At 39.5% G+C, this 21,851-nt stretch overlaps 1 protein-coding gene across 8 annotated transcripts in view; it reads left to right on the top strand.

The window, feature by feature from the left end:
- Positions 1 to 2,758: 2,758 nt before the first annotated feature.
- spidr (scaffold protein involved in DNA repair) overlaps positions 2,759 to 21,851 on the top strand; it is a 261,755-nt gene continuing 242,662 nt past the window's right edge. For 4 of the 8 annotated variants that reach the window (XM_060823482.1, XM_060823492.1, XM_060823487.1 and 1 more), the window contains exons 1-3: positions 2,759 to 2,834; positions 12,087 to 12,254; positions 14,816 to 14,885. In XM_060823482.1, coding sequence (XP_060679465.1) covers positions 2,805 to 2,834; positions 12,087 to 12,254; positions 14,816 to 14,885 — 268 coding nt within the window. In that variant the 5' untranslated portion in view covers positions 2,759 to 2,804. Of the gene's footprint in view, positions 2,835 to 3,251; positions 3,339 to 8,182; positions 8,392 to 12,086; positions 12,255 to 14,815; positions 14,886 to 21,851 lie in introns of those variants that run through there. The other 4 variants (XM_060823483.1, XM_060823486.1, XM_060823493.1 and 1 more) reach the window with 4 other exon arrangements.

The raw sequence follows: 21,851 nt of genomic DNA, 5'->3' as shown, positions 1-21,851 counted from the left end.
CAGCAGGTTTTTGATTCCAGGAACAGAGTCAAGACAAGTGGGTGATTTGTAGCTTGCAAAACTGGCACTATACAAAACAAGTAAGGGTGTTCCAACTATTTACAATCAATATTAAATTGTATAGAGTTTATGTTGCAGCAACAATAATCATAGGTATGAAAGTAAGTTCTAAGGAGGACATGAAAAGTGGAAATTAATCTAAGTGAAGGAGTTCACCCATCTGATGGTTTGTGTGGAGGAGTTGCGGTCAGGATTTGGTGGGGTTGATCAGAGGAGAAAATAGCAGGGAGGTAGTTTTTCCTAATCCCCTATCCTTAGGGTTTGCCATTAATTGAATATAGGTATTCAATTAATGGGTGCATATTTCTAATTTAAGTGATGGGTGAAAATTGGCTACGAGAGTTTTTTTGAGTAATATGTGAGATTGTCCACTTTGGCAGAAAGGGTAGAAAATTATTGTTTCATATTCTTTGTCGCAGAATATTATTAAAATAGAGTCTGGTAACCTGTACATGAAGCACAAAAGCCTAAGAATGTTGACATTTATTGCAAGGAAAATGGAGAATAAAAAGTAATGACATCTTACTACAACTGTACAAGTGAATATTTTGCTATTAAACTATATATTTGATTTTTAATTCACTTGTAGGATGTGAGTATTTGTGGCTGGGCCAGTATTTATTGTCCACCCCGAGTTGCCCTGTCAAAAGTGATGATGAGCTGCCTTCTTGAACCGTTGCAATCCATGCCTGGAAACATAACTGACTTGTCTCAGATACAAGGTGCCATTGACTGTGCATGTATTGCACTGAGGTGCAGCCAGTTCTTTAACAGTGTCTTCTGTGGGGCAGAAGATACAGAAGCTTGAACACATGCATCATCAAGTTCTGGAACAGCTTCCTCCCTGCAGTTATTAGACTGGTAAATGGACTGTCTAAATAATATTGATCTTTCTAATGTTGATCATGCTTTGCACACTTACTGTGCAGTGTAACCTGTATGCTTCACTCTGAGCATCCTATCATCTGTATGTCCTTATTTGCTATGATCTGCCTGTACTGCTCGCAAAAAAAAGCTTTTCACTGTACGTAGCTACATGTAACTACAATAAATCAAATCAAAGCAGCAGGATTGAACCCACGTGAGCAATAACTACCAACCACATAAAACAGAAATAAAATACTATAAGTTGGCAAGCAAAGAAACAAATGGCATTCCCTTCAAAATGACACTTGTTTACGACTGTAATCAAAACATCAGCAATATCCATTGTGGTTAGACACACATGCTGCTACAGGGGGAATTTCATGATTTGGATCCTTCATTTCACCTTAAAGACATTTGCAGGTTAATTTCAAAAATAGAATCTGAAAACCAGAGTTTGGGGAACAATGCCAATCTAATATAAGGGACATGATTAAAAGGGAAAATGCTACATTGAACAATCTATCACTGTCTTGCGCTTAAGAGGTGTAAAGCAATCATAAATTCTCCCTTTGTGAGCATTAGTTCTATAGTCTACTGCATAGACTTATTTATAATTTCTTAGGCAACAATGCCTATTACATAGTATAAAAGTAGTTAACCAGTCATAAAGTTGTAGAATTTTTAAAAAAATCATTCACAAGTCATGGGTTTCGCTGGCAAACCTAACATTGATTGTTCATTCCTAATTTCCCAGAAAGCAGTTAAGATTGAACCACACAAGGACACAGGAAATTAAGAAAGGACAGGGGAGGAGATATAATTTACATGTTTTGGTAAATTCAGAGATATTAAAATCAGTTTGGCTTGAGTTACAATTTAACAGAGGTATGTTCAGTAATAGTTCATTCAAAGAGATTAGCCCAGTAGTTTTTCCTCCTTGCAGGAAAACTGCAGTAGGGGCTGGGTCAGACTAGACCCCTGCTAACTCCAGGGGTCTAGTAGTCAAGTAGTTAACTGATTTAGGATCCAAGAATTGTACATTTAAGCAATTCAATCAATCCTGATTTCAGTGATGTGATAAGGGCAGACATTCAGCAGCCAATTGCCCCATCTTCGTGGGCTAATTTGGAAGGTTGTTAAACTGAACATAGTTTTACTCCTTCATTAGCTTCCATTGTGAAGAAATGAAATATAAAAAAAATTAGCATGCATTTTAGCATAACAGTTAACAATAAATGTTTTCTGGGGGAAAATATAAGCACTACCGCGGTTAGGCGGTAGTGTGGGGGAAAAAAAAGAAAAATAATAATAAATGTTTTCCTTTGTCCAGAGCTGGCTAGAAGCAGGGCAGCTTGTCTCCTAAGTCCTTTGTTTGTTTTAGCTGGAATGTTTATACAATGCGGGGATTCAGCAGCTTTTGGAAGTATGATCGTGTGATCAGCCAAAACCATTTTATAGTCCGGCAAGATGTCCATTTTTTTTAAAGAAGCAGATTTTAAACTCGAGAATTTAGAAGAGTATTCTTTGGAATTTCTCTTCATGCCTTCTGGCCATGAATTAGCGAACAACAAACAGACTAACTCTTCCCAGAAACAGCAATTTATATATCAGTGAGTGGAGCTATTCCGAAGATTCCAAGTTAACTCTTTCAAAACAATAAAAATAAGGTACCTCCCATTTCAAGACAGAGTTGAGGAACAATTGTTTTGCTCAATGGGTTATTAATCTTTAGAATTCCACACCTCAAGAATGGGACTTGGAATATATTTAACGATGAGATAAGTATTTAATCTCTTAGGTAGTGAAGATCGACGGGTGAGAAGCCGGAGTGCTGCAAACTGTGTCTGTTGGTAACCATTTAACAGGAGTGTTCAGATATGATCTTTATGACTTTGTTTTTGAAACAGGTTTGGAATATTTATGTGGCAAAATTCTTGGTCATGCCCATGGAGTTCAGACATTTGTTCTCCAATCTCCAACTTCCTGAGCTTGGAAAGGCCGTTCTTTCCACAGCCAATGGAAGGATTTTTTTTTTCCCAAAAAAATGTTGCTATCACTCCTGCTTTGTAATGGTTAGAAATATGTCAGAATTTGTCCCACCTAGTGTTCTGTAAATTTGGATAATTCTGTGGATATTAAGCACAGTAATGCAACTGTAGGTTGTAAATTAAAAAAAACTGTACATGCTAGAAGAACACAGCAAGCCAGGCCAAAAAAAAACGTTAATGCTGCCTATCTTGCTACATCCTTCTCGCTTCCTGGTTGTCTACAATAGATTGTAGGGCAGCTCTACGCAGCCGCAGTTTTGACTCCGCCCACACTGACAGAGCAGTTCGGAGGTTGATGCTGCCGAGTAAAGCCTGTGTGTGGGCCTGAGCGGATTAGGCGATAGGATGTCCAATACCAGGAAGGTATGAGGGTGTTTATTTTTAATGTGCTAACTGCGCGGTGTTTATAGGAACAGGTGTTAGGCAGATGGAAAATGATAAGCTGTTAATAGAGCAGCTGAGAGCCCGTCTTCTGTATCCGGGGTAACGCTGTCGTTCTCCATGCTGACTGTAACTGGCCGGAGAGCGGGTTAACTCAGTTACTAACACTGTTCCTACCCCGAGCAAAGCACAGACAAACAGAAGATGCTGGGAACACTCTGCTGGTCAGTTCGTATCTCTGGAAGAACAGTTTCCCAAGTTTGTGTCAAATTTTGTTTTGTCAACAGGAATAGAGATGACGGAAATTTGTGAAAGACCAAAACAAAGCGAATGATAGGAGCATGTTCACACAAGGGAATACTGACCAGTGATTTAATAGTGAAAACACGATGGTCAAGATGATGGAACTGATGCAAAACTGAAACGGACGTGGTTAAAAACTGGAAATGTGTATCAAAAAAACAGGCCAACACCAAGAATGCAGATTGCCTCATCAACGCAAAAGCCAGGGTTATTACCCGATGTGTTAATCCATTTCCAGTCCGTCTAAAATGCAGGCAGCCCATTCTGCAAGGCGGTATCTTCAGCTAAAATAGTATGAACTACATTTAAACTTGGCTCCATTAGTGATGAAGCTGTTAATCCACTCGTGGTGATGTGCATTATTGTCAGTGCTCCAATATTGAGAAGTATTAATTCATCAACTGAAAAATAGTGGTAGATGGTAAACAGCAGATAGTTTCCTTGCATGCTTCACCTGATGCTTTGAAACTTAATGGATTTTGAAATCATTGTTGAGAAATCCCAGTGATGCTTCTTCATGACTGTATGATGTTGGTTTCTATTTTTGTTGGATGTATTCTGTACCTGGGACAGTGCTGGAGATTTCTGTGACATTGCTCATCATTCATAGAGTCATAGAGATGTACAGCCTGGCAACAGACCCTTCAGTCCAACCCGTCCATGCTGACTAGATAACCCAACCCAATCTAGTCCCACCTGCCAGCACCAGGTCCATATCCCTCCAAACCCTACCTATTCTTATACCCATCCAAATGCCTTTTAAATGTTGCAATTGTACTAGCCTCCATGCACCACCCTCTATGGAAAAAGTTGTCCCTTAGACCTCCCTTATATCTTTCCCCTCTCACCCTAAACCTGTGCCCTCTAGTTCTGGATTCCGTGACCCCAGGGAAAAGATTTTGTCTATTTATCCAATCCGTGCCCCTCATAATTTTGTAAACCTCTACAAGGTCACCCCTCAGCCTCTGACGCTCCAGGGAAAACAGCCCCAGCCTGTTCAGCCTCTCCTTATAACTCAAATCCTCCAACTCTGGCAAGATCCTTGTAAATTTTTTCAGAACCCTTTCAAGTTTCACAACATCTTTCCGATAGGAAGGAGACCAGAATTGCACAGTGTTCCAACAGTGGCCTAACCAATGTCCTGTACAGCCACAACATGACCTTCCAACTTTATTCAGTAGAATTAGACCTGTTCTGAAATTATGGGCTTTGCAGGAACAACTGATTTTTGTTGCCATTTAAGTCTAATGGTTAGGTCAGTTCAGTTTAATCTTTTTATTTGTAGTGGATTGGTATGTTTGGGTGACCTGATTGATCATTCTAGCGTACAGTTAAGAATTTACCACATTGTTGTTGGTCTGGAGTTAATTATCAGGCAAATTGTGTTAGGGTGGCAGTTATCCTGTGAAATCAAGGAGCAGTGAACCTGTTGATGATCTAATAGCTTTATTGTGAAAGTGCCAATGTTGGACTGGGATAGACGAAGTTTAAAAAAAAATCTCAACAGGTATAATCCAACAGGTATTTTTGGAAGTACAAGCTGCTTCTTCGTCAGGTAGCTCGAGGAGCAGAATCAATCATAGGACACAGAATTTATAGCGAAAGGTCATAGTGTCATACAGCTGATGTAATATATTGAACAAACCTAGATTGCTGTCAAGTCTTTCATCTTTTAAATTAGGTTGCAGGTTTCGATTCATTAATATGTAGATCCCAGTATCTCATTCAAGTCACATTTCTGAGGTAACTTATGGTTTTTATTTAAAAAAAGACATCTCCGCTCAGACAATGGATTAAAGGTGTGAGATTAGACTCTATGTATTCCAATCTTGAGTCAGTCTGGTTTTATTTTCAAAGTAGGAATTTATAAAATGTCCCCTGGATTGACTGTCTACAGATTGTGTGCTTTTTGAACAAAATAGAATATATCCACAAATACAATTCTGCAATTGCAAATTGACCTAATAGACTTACGTGTGTGTGCGCATGTGAGAGTGTGTATGTGAGAGTATAATGGAGTATATGCCTGTGTGTGTGCGCACCTGAGAGAGAGCGTGTGAGTGAGAGAGTGCACGTGTGTTTGAGAGAGAATGTATTAGGGTCACCTGAAGTGTGACATGAACGCAAGGTCCCGGTTGAGGCCATCCTCATGGGTACTGAACTTGGCTATCAGCCTCTGCCCAGCCACTCTGTTTTTTACATATCCCAAAGGCCGTCTTGGAGGGCGGCCACCTAAAGACCTGAGGCTGAATGTCCTTGACTGCTGCAGTGTTCCCCAACCGGGAGAGAACATCCCGGTCTGGTGATTTGTTATGCGGTGTCCATTCATCCATCATCGTAGCGTCTGTTTCGTCTCACCAATATACCATGCCTCAGGGTATCCTTGCCTGCATATGACATAGATAACATTGGCCGAGTCACGTGAGTACCTGCCGCATACACAATGGGTGGTGTCCCCACATTTAATGGTAATACTCATGTCGACACTCATGTCTTGCAATGGTTACCATGGCAGGGTTGTTTGGTGTTGTGGTCGATGTTGTCCTGAAGGACTTGGGGATATGCAACAATGAGGAGAGGCTGATAGCCAAGCCATGAGGATGGCCTCAACTGTGACCTTGGATTCATGTTGCACTGTAGGTGACCCCAATACACTGTACACCCCTCAGGCGCACAAACACACACACACTCCTTCCCCCGCTCTTCTCTTCCCACCCCCCCACCCCCAACACACACACACACACACCTTCTCTCACACATACATATACACTCTGTCTCTCTCCCTTACATGCATGCATACACACACACGTGCGCACAAGTCTGCAGGGCGAATTTGCATGTATTGTATTTGTAGATACATTCTATTTTGTTCAAAAAGCCCACCATTTTTTGTGTAGGCAGTCAATCTATGTGACATTTTATAAATTCCTATTTTCAAAATAGAACCAAACTGACTCTAGATTAGAATACGAACAGATTCTAACTTCACTCCTTTAATGCATTGTCTGAGCTGAGACTTTTTTTTTCACATAAAAAACCTTAAGTTATCTCAGGAATGCAGCTTGAAAGAAGTTCTACGATTTACATATTAATGAATCGAAACCTGCATTCCATTCTAAAAGATGAAAGATTTAACAGAAATCTAGGTTTGTTCAATAAATCACATCAGTTGTATGGCACTATGATCTTTTGCTATAAATTTTGTTCTATGATTTTGCTTCACTAGCTTCGTGATGAAGGAGCAGCACTCCAAAAGCTTGGACTTCCAAATAAACTGGTTGGACTATAACCTGATGTTGTGATTTTTAAAAATAGCTTTGTGGTCACTTGCTTTTGTTCTAATTTAAAAGAAATTAACAATTTAAATTCACAAATTTCAGTTGTGACATTTGAATATATAACCCGTTTTGTTATTTCAGGTCTCCAGATTGACTTCCAAAGATTCCCTAATGCCAATGCATTAAATTGACTATTGCCATCCTTGTTTGCCCTGCTGTATTTGTATAACATCTGGTTATGTCCCAGTTTGAAACTTTTGCGGTTCTTACTCTGATCTCCTTACACAGTTACTCCATCCTGGCTGTACAATTAATGATGATCATTTATAAAAAATCTGTAAAGGAAACATATTCTCAGTTTTGATGTCCATTATTGTTATTGTGAGTTGTTGTTCTGTAGGGGAGAAAATCTGCTGTAATTGCCTATTCTGGTTTACACATGAGCCGAGATCTACAGCATCCTGTTTGGTAATTAACTGTCTTCAGGTTTGCCAGGCCTTACTATTTGAGGGCAACAAATTCTTGCCAGTGATGCTCACATCACACGTAAAATAAAAAAAATGTTGATCTAATTAGCATTACAAAGACATGATTGCAAGGTTATCAGTATGTCACAATCAAGCTTAACATGGAAATCAGTGGTACAATCCCATTCTCATTGGAACGTTTGCTAAGAAGTTATGAATTCACCCTGCTTCCTTCCACTGTCGTCAATATATGATAATATTATCCTTAGCTGGTTCCACAATATATTGCTCCAAAAATATTGATAGGAAATCATTCTATCAATTTATATTTGAAATCAGTCCTGCGAATTTGAATGACCCACTCTATTTGAAGATCAAGTTACAATACCTTCAAAATTAATTTTGGGAAATAAATGTTCCTAGGGACTTACATTTTAGAAAAACAGACAAAGGAGAAAAGTAGCTCTTAATAAAGAACAATGTAAAAAAAGATGTCATTTGTGAAAAACGATCTGGCCTCAAGAAATTATGAACTAGAATCAGTACGTCTGGAAATTATGAACAGTAAGAGTCGGCAGACAAAGGTGGGAGTAGTTCATGGACCTTATACCTTTGGGCAGAGCAATAAAAAATAAATTATTGGAACTAGTAACAAATGCAATATAGTATTTTTGGAAGTCTGATTTGAAGCGTGTGATCAGACAAGTCGATGGATTTCTCTGCGGTGGTACTGGTTGCAATCGTGGTACTGAAGGAGGCTCGGTTACTGCTGGTGATGATGTCGAGTTTCTCATGGCAGACACACAAAGATTCATCAGGCGACTGAGGCTCCGGGAATTCTTCCACAAACTCCAAGATGTCAGTAGCAAGCCCAATGAGACAACCAATGAGCCAGAACCTGTCGATAGAGAGATCTGCAGTGCAGCAACCAAAGAGGAAAGAGTCGAATTGGACCACTCCGGAGGGCAGCTGCCCTAGGCTCAACAGGTATGCCTGAGTCATCAGGAGATACGTCAATGCCACATTCATCAGCTGTGCTCACAACATAGCCCAAAACATCACCCAAGCACAACATGTTGGCATCCATGCTCTCAAAACCAACTGCAAAATTGTCATTAACCTAGCAGACAAAGGAGGAGCCATTGTCATACAGAATAGAACAGACTACTGCAAAGAAGCGCATTGTTCAGCTGTCAGTCAGGAACATTACAGATCACTACCTGTAGATCAGATGAAAAGACATACACGTCAACTCAACAGTCTGATCAAGATCTTTGATCCAGACCTTTAGAGTATCCTATGCACTCTCATCCTGTGAACCTCTTGTATTGGAGCCTTCTACTAACTATACATAAAGCCAGTACTCCCGGATGTCCCATCATGCCAGACAATGGGACCTTGTATAAGAAACTCTCTGATGACGACAAAGGCATCTTGAATCGCATTGTAAAAGGAAACCCCAGATCCTGTCCCGGCACTGCAGACGTCTTGCAGAAACTCAGCACCCATGGACCAGTCAAACCAGGAACATTCCTCGTCACGATTGACGTTTTGGCACTCTACACCAGCATCCCCCATGACAACAGACTCAGTACTCAACACCAACAACTGCCAATTTTCAGATGCTATCCTACAAGTCATCTGCTTCATTCTTGACCACAACATCTTTACCTTCAACAACCAGCTCTTAATCCAGACACACACAGCAGCCATGGTGACCAAATTTGCACCTTAATTTACTAACATTTTCATGCATAAGTTTGAGCAAGACTTCTTCACTGCACAGGACCTCCAACCAATGCTCTACACTAGATGCATTGATGACATTTTCTTCCTTTGGACTCATGATAAGGAATTGCTGAAATGATGGCATGACGATATCAACAAGTTTCATCCCACCATCAGACTTACCACGGGCTACTCTTTAGAAGCAGTCTCGTTCTTAGACATTTAAGGACTGACACTTTGTTCATCACTCTACCGCAAGCCCATGGAGAAACCTCCCGAAGCTTCACTTCTCTAGCTTCCACCCTAAGCATGTTAAAGAAACCAAATGGGATGCGATGCTCAAATCATTGATGGCCAGTTCTGACATGCCACAGCAAAAAATCAGAACGACCATCTCAGAAGATAGACCTGGAGCACGATGAGAGAGTACCCTTTATCATCCAGTACCTGCCCAAGGGGAGAAACTATGCCATGTACTTAACAGCCTTCAACATGTCATGAGATGCTCATCATCCCTAAGCCTTCACTTCTTGCCGTTAAACATCTGCTAAACTTCAAACAAGCCATTGGTTACAGCAAACTACCCAGCCGTCAAGGGAACAGCGACTGCAACACTACACTGCTCTGCCATGACAACCTCTGCAAGACATGCCAGATCATCGACATGGATATTACCATCACGTGTGGGAACAGCACCCACCACACACAGTAGTACTCATGACTCAGCCAATGTTGTCTACCTCATACGTGGCAACATGGTATATTGTCATCATATCTGCATGGTCTTGCCAATGGATGAACGAACACTGCATGACAATTGTCAGGCAGGAATGTTCCTTCCCAGTTAGGGAACACTTCAGCAGTCAAGGACATTCAGCCTCTGAACTTTGGAGGATGCTGACCCAAACTGGCTTTAGAGATACATAACAACGCAGAATCACTGAGCAGAAACTGATAGCCAAGTTCTGTACCCCTGACGATGGCCTCTGCCATGATTTTGGGTTAATGTTGTGCTAAATGTAAACCCACCATATTGATATGTGGTTGCAAAATCTTCCTTGCTGTTCTGTTTTGACATCATCATCTTGATAACTTAATCTCTATACTTTTGTACAGTTCTGGATTACTTGTTACTTTAGTTAGACCCCCATCATGAGACTCTTATACCTATCATGTTATTCCAGCTGTTTGGTTCGTCGCTAACACCATCTTATTTTTGATTTTTTTTGTAATTATCTCCCTGCCTTTATTGATCAGATTGTAGGTTATCCCTTCACTTGCTGTTCGACTATTCATGCTTTACTTACACCATGTGACACTTTTGATCACTTGCAAAAACTTGTTATTCAATCTGTCAACATTTAACCTCACACCATTTGTACTATCTTTTGACACTTAAATTATCTCTGTATAAATTCTGTGCCTCTGTGCTTTCCTCGACTTCACCTGACGAAGGAGCAGCGTTCTAAAAACTTGTGATTTCAAATAAACGTGTTGGACTATAACCTGATGTTGTGTGACTTCTGACAATTGCAGCAAGTTGTTGATAACGTTCAAGCATGACGAGTAACATTGTAGGGATTCTATTTCATTCTATGTAATTACAGTGTGGGAACAGGCCCTCTAAACAGTAAGCCACCTAGGCCCATTCCCCTGCACTTACCCCTGACTGATGCACCTAACATGCATATCCCTGACAACTATGGACAGTTCACCTAACTGCACATCTTTGGACTGTGGGAGGAAACTGGAGCATCTGCATGAAACCCACCCAGACATGGGGAGAATGTGCAAACTCCACACAGGCAAGCACTCAAGGCTGGAATCGAACATGTATCCCTGGCGTTATGAGGCAGCAGTGCTAAATGAGCCACCATGCCTCCCTATATTCCAGATACAAATTCCAGACAATGAGCCGCTCCATCCTGAGGGAATTAAGTCAACGCCCCTAGACATTTAATGGCATTAGCTGAATCTCCTAATACCAACTTAGGGGTTATCATTGACCAGAAACTGGACCAGCTATATAAATATTGTGGCTACAATTGGGATTTCTGTGGCAACTAACTCCATCCTGACTCCTCAATGTATCTGTGTGCTGTAAGTCAGGATTGTGATGGAATACTCTCAATTTTCCTTGATTAGTGTCGCTCCAACAACACTCCAGAAGCTCAACATCATCCAAAACAAAACAACCTGCTTGATTGATAGCCCATCGAACACAATTCACTTTCTTCACACTGATACACAATGACACAAATGTGTACCATTTACAAGATGCACTGCAACCATTCTCTAAGGCTCCTTAGATAGGGCCTTCCAAACCCATGGCTGCTTCCAAATTGAAGGACAAGGGCAGCAGATATGTGGATCGCCAACATCTGATAGGTCCCTTTGAAATCACTCATGATCCTGAATCAGAAATATATAACTCTTCTTCTAGTATCGCTGGGTCAAACCCTGGAAGTTTTTCCCATTGAGGATCTATCTACAGCAAATGGACTACAATGGTTCAAGAAGTTGTTTTGAAGGAGCAACACATGTTGGCCCACATAGAAACACCTATATTCCATGAAGGAAAACTTCAGTTAGTGTTGTGGATAACAAAGTGTACTTTCACCTTTAAAATCTAAATTTAGCTCTAACCAATCCGACGAAATAAACTTTTTGTATGTTTAGTTGGATGTCCACACCACTTGGTTCTCAGAATTCATAGCATATTACATAGCATTCTACTTGACAAATGCAAGGTTTAAGTTGTGAACAGTAGAGCACTTCTAATTTCTGTCCAGTTTCTAACCTATGACAAGGATGGAAGAAAGAAAATTGGTGAATTCCTTTTTAAGATTCATGTTCTGATTCTATTGTGACACATTTTTGGGGAAAAGTAAATCAAATTGACATGCATAACATTTCTTCATATTGTTAATCAGATGTATTTGCCTGATTTTCAGCGGAAAAGGACGACTGGAATGGTGGAGCGGTGCTTATTTTTGAGTGGTGATCAGGATGTGGAGGCAACCTGCAAGAGAGCAAGTACTCTTGCTAAGAAATTTACACCTTCAGTTGCAAAATCGTGGAATCAATGTGGCAAAGGTTTTCAAGCAGTTCCATCAATGGAAGTAAGATAATATAGCAATTTTACTATATTATATGTTGCTTATTGAGAGCTCAATTATGCTTACTTTTAGCATAGGTACCATGTGAGGTGAAAGAACATATCAGAGAGTATAATTTGAGGGAACTCTGATGGCTTTGGGAGAAGTAGTAACAGAACTTCATGAGGAGTTTAGAGACAGGAGGTTGACTTTGAGATGGGAAAGAGCAATAAGAGGCTGCTAGTGGGGCTTTTAGACCCTTAGCTTATTTTACTTTCTTCCGTATTGGCAACTTCTGATACCCGAGAAATAACTAGATTATTTTTTAAGTGCATTGAATTATTAAATAAATCAAATCTCACATTGAGGTATGGTTTGGAGAAGCCAGTGTTGGACTGAGGTGTACAAAATTAAAATTCACACAACACCAGGTTATAGTCTAACAGATTTAACTGGAAGCACTAGCTTTCGGAGCGCTGCTCCTTCATCCACCTGATGAAGGTTTCACAAATGCCCTACATAACTGAAAATAATAATCTTTCTTTTATTTTCAGTTGGTCTCATAATAATAATATACTATTAGCCTTCCTGATTATGTGGTGCATTTGCTTAACAATTTTTTTGTGACTTGTGCACAAGAGCACCTTGATTGCTCTGTACCTACGCTTTTGAAATTGTTTTCTATTAATTCGATTAACTGAACAAAATACTACCCGCCCATATCTTTCGGATAATCAAGGTTCTGCTGTAATTAAAGCAACATATGTTAATGCATGCGACACTGTACTCTTTGCAGTAGGAAGAACATGTACACATTGTGCCTGTTTCAACACAACAGTAAGTGACAGCCGTTCTCTGGTTTATCTGTTAGGATAATTCTTTCATCAGAGTTGAGCTGCCTGGCTTAAAATTTAAATGAATCTTGGCAATTAACTGTTCAATCATCATTAACTGATGTGTTCTCCACCAGAATCAATTGCCCACCAATCAGAATCTGCTCTCATACAGTCAGAATGTTGTTTCCCTTTATGTTGGTATTCTAGAAGGATGTGATTGGTGGTGTCCTCTAAGGGTAAAAAGTGAGGTCTGCAGATGCTGGAGATCAGAGCTGAAAATGTGTTGCTGGTTAAAGCACAGGAGGTCAGGCAGCATCCAAGGAACAGGAAATTCGACGTTTTGGGCCAGAGCCCTTCACCAGGTATCTAAGGATCTATGCTGCAGCCTCAGATAATCACATTATTTACTAACACCTTGGATAATGGCATAGAAATTTGTATGTCTGAATTTGCTGATGCAAAGTCAGATGGAAGTGTAGATTACGGCATAAAATTAAAAGGGACATTGATAGACTAAGTGAATGGGTAAAATTGTAGCAGATAGAGTTCAGTGTAAGCAAGTCTGAGCATATTGCACTGAAAAAGAATAAATCAGATTACTTTCTAGATGGTACAAAGTTAAATGTCTAAACACATTGTCATAATGTGGAGGTGCCAGTGTTGGATTGGGTTGGACAAGATCAAAACTCACATGACACCAGGTTATGGTCCAACAAGTTTATTTGAAAAATTCAAATACATAGACCTTTAAACTGCCTCAAACAAATGCAGAAAATAATCCAGAAGGCTAATGGAATGCAGGCATTTATGACTGGAGTGCAAGGATGCAGAAATTATGCTGCAGTTATACAAAAGCCTGGTTAGACTCCACTTGGTGTACAGAGAGCAGATCTAGGCACTGTATGTTATGAAGGATGTATTGGTCTTGGAGGGCATACAATGTAGGTTTACAAGAATGATAGCTGGATTTCAGGGATAAGGTTTTATGAGGAGAAATTGTACAAATGAGTCCTGTTTTCACTATATTTTTGAACATTATAGGGTAATGTGATCGAAGTCTTCAAGACATTAACAGGGAAAGGCAGGAATAAAAATAAACTATTTGCAGTTAATTAGTAATTCTAGAACTAGGGGCATAATCTGAAAATTAGTGCTAGATTGTTCATGAGAGATGTTCGGAAGCATATCTACTCACAAAAAGTGGTAGGGGTTTGGAACTCTCTTCCACAAATGTCAGTTGATGCTCAATCGGATGTTAGTTTTAGACTTGAGATAGATAATTTTTTGTCAAGCAGATATTAAGGGATATGGGCCCAAGGAATGTATATGGAGCGAGGCCACAGTTTATAATGATCTCTTGGAATGGTGGAACAGGCTCAAGTATCTGAATGGCCTACTGTTGTTCCTATGTTCCTATTTATTGTAAATTATCCTGATAAGTGCAAGAGGAACATCTTTGAAAAAATTTGTCTTTTCTCAGAAATATTAAGTATTAATAATGCTTTTAAAAAAATTAGCTATTTCCATGCAGAACTTTTGTATTGTGTGTTATATCATGCTATCATTAGATTGTTCATCTGCAATCGCAAGCCCAGTATAAAGGGAATCATTTGACCAAAACAATTTTAGCATTACTTTCCTAATGACAGTAGTTGTATATGCCCAACCATTGTTTTGTTTGGTTTTATTCACATTATGTTGCTTAGTTTTCTCAGATGTTTCATTTTACTTTTTTTTTGGTTTTAACAGGGTAGCAAGTCTATGGGAGAAGAGAAAACGGTAATCCGTAGTCTCACATCTGTACTTCAATCTGACAGAGGTAGTTTGTCTTGTATTAAGAGTTTGCTATGCACCAGTTTCATCCTTTTTTTTGAGGTTGATGGCTACCATTAACATACAATTACATAGGTCCCCAAGCAGCTTTCTGGTTCTCACCTGTAGATGTTTCCATGAGCCCAGGCATCAATTGTGAATATGCTATTTAACAACACAAAGCAGCTCGTGATGCAGAGGCCCATGCCAAATTTCTAGGGACACAAATTCAAATACTGCTCCTGCCATTGGTGAATTTTAAGTTCAATTAACAAATAAAGAATTAAAAGCTTGCCAGAGTAACTGCGATCATGAAACTATTAGATTGTTGATAAATCCCATGCGATTCTCTATTACCATTTAGAGAAAGAAATCTGTTCTTCCCAATCTGGCCAACATATGACTGCCTATTAGATGTTCTCTGAAATGGCCCCTAGTAAGCCATTCATTTGTTCCAAACTTAACAGTAAAGTTGAAAAAAAGAAATGGGAAGATTGCCTGACATCAATTTAAGCACTGAAAACAATGGCATATTGTGCCATGTTGACCTTGTACAAGCCTCCTTTGCAAAATTAGGAAATTAATCCCACAAACAAAGTAATAGCCTGATGTAGTCACACTTTATAACCAATGTCTCAGACTCCTCCAACATCATTTCCGGCCTGCTTGCTGCCAGGAGGAAGTGGCAAAGTGATATGTAGTAAAGAGGGTAGTTTCCTCAGAAGACCAGTAAGAGGAGGGAGTTGACCTGTGAGCATTAAACCTTTGGATTGATCCTGATCCCAGGAAGTTTCATGACATCAGGTCAAACATGGGCAAAAAATACCCAACCTACTATACTCTCCATATATTCCTCCATGTTGAGCACAGGTTGGGACACCGGTGATAGCAAGGTCTTAGAATGTATTCTGAGCAGAGGATTTTAATGTCCATCGCTAAGATTGGCTTGATGTCACTATTACATGACTGATCTGGTCAAGCTTTGAAGAAATATCTGGCAGGCTGGAATTGTGACCAGTGTTGAGGGAATCCAGAAGAGGCAAAACCAACTTGATCTTGCCATAACAGGTAAATGTGACCACCGTATAACATTGCAAAGATGAAGTCCCATTTATGCACTGAAGATATTAACAATAATGTTGTGTTGCACTATTATAGTGCTTAATGGAACAGATTCCGAATTGCTCTGCTCAAAACAGTCATTAGCAGCAGCAAAAACATTTTTCATCTACAGTCTGTTACTTCATGGCCTAGCATGTGTGCCAAGTAGTGAAAGCAACATGCAATAGAAGGAATAAAAATAAAAATTGTGGATCCAGCAGGTTTGGCAGTATCTGCAGAGAGAAAACCATTAACAACGTTTACAGTTCTGAAGAAGGGTCACTGGACTCAAAACGTTAACTCTGTTTTCTGTCCACAGATCCTGCCAGACCTGTTGAATTTCTCCAGCAACTTCTGTTTTTGCTTCAGGTTTCTAGCATCTGCAGTTCTATATTTTATTTCACGCACTAGAAGGAGTTAAGTGACCCACAGCTAATCAAAATTCTGCAATCTTGCTGCTTCCAGTTATGAATGGTGATGGAAAGCTAAATGACCACAAAAGGTGCCTTTGCAATATTCCATCATCACCATCTCCAATAATGGGTGAGACCAATTGGTTTGTGCAGAAGATAGGGATGAAGCATTTTCAACCATCATCAGTATGAAAAGATAATCCGTTTCAGCCTATCCCAACACCATAGATGCCAGTAATTTCATGTAATATGAAGAAGGTACTGAAGGCACAGAATATGGCATAGGCTATGCCAGCAGTGCACCTATAGTTTTGTGCTCAAAGACTAGTTGTGCCCCAGAGCCAAGCTGTTCAAGTGTATATTTAACACTGTCATGTTGCACAGCCCAGAAGAGAATGAGAAATGTCAGAAGTATTTGCCTTATCTCAGACACCACCTAGTGGTTGGTTTGGACTTCAACAGTTTCCTCATTTCCCCTTCCCCCACCTCATCCTAGTTTCAAACTTCCAGCTCAGCACTGTCACCATGACTTGTCCGGACTTGTCCGACCTGCCTAGCTCCTTTACCACCTATCCACTCTACCCTTTCCTCCCTGACCTATCACCTTCATCTCCTCCCCCACTCACCCATTGTACTCTATGCTACTCTCTCCCCACCCTCAACCTCTCCAAGCTTATCTCGCCACACTTCAGTCTCTCTGCTTTTATTCCTGATGAAGGACTTTTGCCCGAAACATCAATTTTGCTGCTCGTTGGATACTGCCTGAACTGCTGTGCTCTTCCAGCACCACTGATCCAGAATCTGGTTTTCAGCATCTGCAGTCATTGTTTTTACCTTTTTAAAAAAAGGGTATTGTCCAACATGCTAGAGCAACTATCACCCCTACCAGCTGCATATCGTGTTTGTGGAATATCGTCAAGTATAGTCAAATCAATGAAAAATACAGCCGTATTTTTTAAAAAAACACAAGAACCACCACCCCTCCAAACAAATATCGATGTCTTTTTGTTATAGAACTGCACTCCTCATGTCGGAATTCTAAATTTCTTTTACTGTAAATAATTACTATCCTACATGGTATATTACTAATTTTAGTGTATTTTCACAGCATTTCAGAGACCAGTTCTCTTTTAACCGTGCTGACCATTACAATAGTTCAACAGTTTCATAGCAAACCCTGAAAATTGACATTTCAGCAGCATACAACTCTATGTTCTCTGTGGGCCTTTCATGAGTTGAGATGCTGGATTTTCAAAGGCTAGAATAAAATATTTGATAAGTGATACCATTTGGATTTTACACTGTAGAATGGCAACAGTCATTCAAAGTGACTGTTTCTTTCTGTGTTCTTTGCTTTCTTTTAAGTTTCATTTCTCTGAATAAGAATACTCAATTCATATGCTGAGAAGCGTCCTTCTTTTCTTACCCTTGGTAAGAAGTTCTGGGCCCTGTTGTTTATTGAACATCCAACATGGCAGCAAATGTTCTGTACAGTGTTCCCGAAAAGGGATAGATGATAAATTATCATATAGTGCTATTTGATAAGTTTTATTTGTCTGATTTTGGTGCTTGAATAATTCTCCCTTATTGCAACAGTGAATGTGCTTCAAAAGTAATTCATTGGTTGTGTAGTTCTTTTGGACGTATCAAAATTGGAAAAACTGTTATATAAAGTTTATGTTTCTTTGTCTTGAAAGCTTACTGTGGGCTTAATATGCGAATATTCCTCCTTTTAGAACTTGTAATTGAGGTTTGAACACTCAGCCCAGTAAGAATTGAAAAAGCTGGGAATTCGTTATCTGGCCCCATGAGTCTACTATACCTCTCAATATAACCATGGCTGATCTGATCATGACTTCAATTCACATATAGTTCAAGAATCTTCCTGTCTCAGCCTTGAATATACTAAACAACTCAGTCTTCATTGCTCTTTGGGGTAGCGAATTCCCAAGATTCCCTACCTTCACAAGAATATATCCTTCTTTAGGTTCAGCTGAGACTTTAAAAAAATGAATTAAACTGTTATTTGAAAATGAATAATGTACAGGATTGTGAAGAGAGGCAGAGAAAAGCTGTGAATGAAATGTTCATTCAGAGAGCTGCTGCAGACACAATGGTCTGAATGTCTCTTCACACTGTTTTAAAAGAAAATTATGATCTCAGCTGGTGTTAAAATCTGAATGCAAATGCCATGTTCCCCCCTCGTATTAGACTTGATCACAGTTCTTTCGTATTGTATCCACTTGTAGAATGACAAGTTTATTTGTATTATAGGAGATAAACTTATTTGGTTGTAAATTTGCTCGCTGAGTTGATAGATTTGTTCTCAGATGTTTTGTCACCACGATAGGTAACATCACCAGTGAGCTTCTGGTGAAGCCTTGGTGTTCTGTCACCCTGCTATTTATCTGTCTCGATTTGTTGTGGTCAATGATATCACTTGTGGTTCTGTTTCTGAGAGATTGTATATTGGGTCCAAGTCTATATGTTGGTTAATGGAGTTCAGATTTGAATGTCTGGCCTCTAGGAATTCCTGTGTGTGTTTTTCTTTAGCCTGTCTCACGATGGATGTATCGTCCCAATCGAACTGGTGTCCCTCTTCGTCTGTGTGTATGGATACCAGTGATCCGTCCAGATATGACCAACTATCACTGGTATCCATCTTTTGCAGTTTGACTAGAAAAGCATGGCTAGCAGCATAGCTAATTCTGTAGCTTGCCTTCAGAACTGTAAAAAAAACTAACAGAGTCCTTTAACAGTTGCAGTATCTAATGCCTTCAGTTTTTTGATACCAGTTGGAGTGAACTGAATTGCTTCAAGACACCTCAGGAAGACCAACTAAATCCTGTTGGAGCACTTATTTTGTTAGATTTTGTTTTTCACTGTATGTAGGCATTTCTTGCAAGGCCAATGTTTGTTGCCCATCTGTCTTGAATTGAGTGAATTGCTAGGCCAATTTAGGGGTACCACATTGCTGTGGGTCTGGAGTTGCAGACCAGATAATGATGGCAGATTTCCTTTCCGGAAAGGATAGTGGTGAATCAGGTGGATTCTTCTGACAATCGACAGAGGTTTAATGGTGGCCACTAGCTTTTAATTCTATATGTATTCACTAAATTTAAATCTCACCATCTGCCATGCTTTTGCATATTTCTGTCACTTCAAGTCATTATTCTAAATTATAGGTAATTGAGATCCCAGCGCTAATCCCTTTGGCACCCCAATAGATATTGTTTGCCAATCTGAAAATTATTCTAAATCTTTATCTTCTGTAAGTTAACCTACCCTCTAGCTAATATTATCCCTAACATCGTAGACATTTGTACCATAATCTTTATCAAATGCTTCTCTGGAAATCAAGTTCACGTCTGGTTCTCGTTTATTCACCTTGTTCTTTACGTACTCAGAAAATTCTCCAGAAAGTTGTCAAACTTAAGTTGTCATTATTTTTAAGTTTGAATGTTAGTCACTTATCTAAGGGAATTTACTTTATTCTTGTAAAAGGTAATCTAAGTATGTAGCAAAATCTTACAATGATTGCTGTATCTGATAAAAGCTATATAATGGATGTATTAGAAAATACTTGAATTCAGCAGTTATACAGTCAGAGAGTCAAAGAGATGCACAATACGGAAATAGACCCTTCGGTCCAATCGTCCATGCCGGCTAGATATCCCAACCCAATCTAGTCCCACCTGCCAGCACCTGGTCCATATCCTTCCAAACCCTTCCTATTCATGAACCCATCCAGATGCCTTTTAAATGTTGCAATTGGGCTAGCCTCCACCACTCCCTTTGGCAGCTCATTCTATACATGTACCACCCTCTGCGTGAAAAAGTTGCCCCTTAGGTCTCTTTTATATCTTTCCCCTCTCACCCTAAACCTATGCCTTCTAGTTCTGGACTCCCCGGTCCCAGGGAAAAGACTGAGTCTATTTATCCTATCCATGCCCCTCATGATTTTATAAACCTCACCCCTCAGCCTGCGACGCTCCAGTCCTATTCAATCTCTCCCTATAACTTGTAAACAGATTTGATAATAATCATCTCATTTGAGTGTCAGTGCTCAGTTTGTTTTTTGCTGTCTTATGAAATAATGGATGAAAATTGGTAATTGCTCTTTGGTTATAAAATTTGATCTTTGTGCAACAGATTCTTAAATAGTGGGTGGCTAAATTCTAAACATTGTATAAGTCGGCAAAATATTTTATTAGCTTGATTACTGGGATTTTATTATCCTCACTCTCAATTTCTTGCCCTTGTTATTTTCTACTCAGACTGTCATATGTTAGCCAAAAGCACAATTTGCATATTGTCTTATTAAGCCTTTTGCTTTGCATTATCTTCGTTTCCATTCTATAGACACCAAATCTGTCACTCTTCTTGGCAACTAACTGAGACTAAACCAAATCTTTCAGAATCTTGATATCAGATTTGTTCCAGAGATCGGCTTCAACCATGCCTCCACACTACTCAGGCTGCCTACTTGCACCTATGTTATTATCACATAGTTCTGCTATTGCTTCAGCTCAGCTATTGCTGAAATGCTCATCCATACCTTTTGTGATTTTTAGCCTTGACTATTCTAATTCACCTCTGGCCAGTGTTTCTTGGTTGAAACATGAAGGATTCAGAAATATCTTGACGGGATGAATTTGGAAAAGATGTTTCATCTTGTGGGAGAATCCAAATCACTGGATTCAGGCAGAAATGCAGATAATATTTTTCTTTCAGGTTAAGGAATTTAGAAGTTTCTTAAAAGATGAAAACAGTGTCTTTGAATACTTTTAAGACAGAGGTAAGTAGATTCTTGATAAATGACAAAGGTTATTGGGGCTGAGTGGGTCTGTAGGTTAATCAGATCAGCCATGATTTTATTGAATGGTGGAGTATGCTTGAGTGACCAAATGACCACCTGCATCTGCTCTGAATTGTATGTTTGTGTATATCTTTGTATTCTATCCCCCTTGAGGTTAGACTTTAGATCATCCAAATCTCAGCTTTCCATATTCTAAATTGTATGATGTCCTTATCACTTTTTGCTTCCTGCTTCAGTGGCTTCTGGATTAGCCATGTCTCAGTTTTAAAACTTTCCACCTCATTTTCAAATTCCCTTGATGTCCTTACCCCTCCCTAACTTGCCCCTGTCCAACTTTCTTCTGGCCACAACCTTCTGAGATATCTGTACTGCTTTAATTCTGGCCTCATGAGACTCCACTATTAATATCTTTTGCTACCAAAGACCCAAAATATTGAATTCCTTGACCAACTCTGTGCTATTTTCTTTCTTCCTTTCGGGATTATCTTTTTGACCTAGTGTTTAGTCATCCGCCCTAATACCTTCTAATGGATTCAAATTGTGAGTGAAAACCTTCCTCTGAAGTACTTCCTGACACTTTCCATGTTAAAGGTGCTAATTAAAATAAAAGGAAAGTTAGAAAAGTTAATCTTGTTTTAAT

This window comes from Hemiscyllium ocellatum, chromosome 4 (genome assembly GCF_020745735.1).
Source record: "Hemiscyllium ocellatum isolate sHemOce1 chromosome 4, sHemOce1.pat.X.cur, whole genome shotgun sequence".
NCBI classification, from domain to species: Eukaryota; Metazoa; Chordata; class Chondrichthyes; order Orectolobiformes; family Hemiscylliidae; genus Hemiscyllium; species Hemiscyllium ocellatum.
The sequence above is the reverse complement of the archived record's forward strand: the minus strand, read 5'-3'. Positions and strand labels throughout refer to the sequence as shown.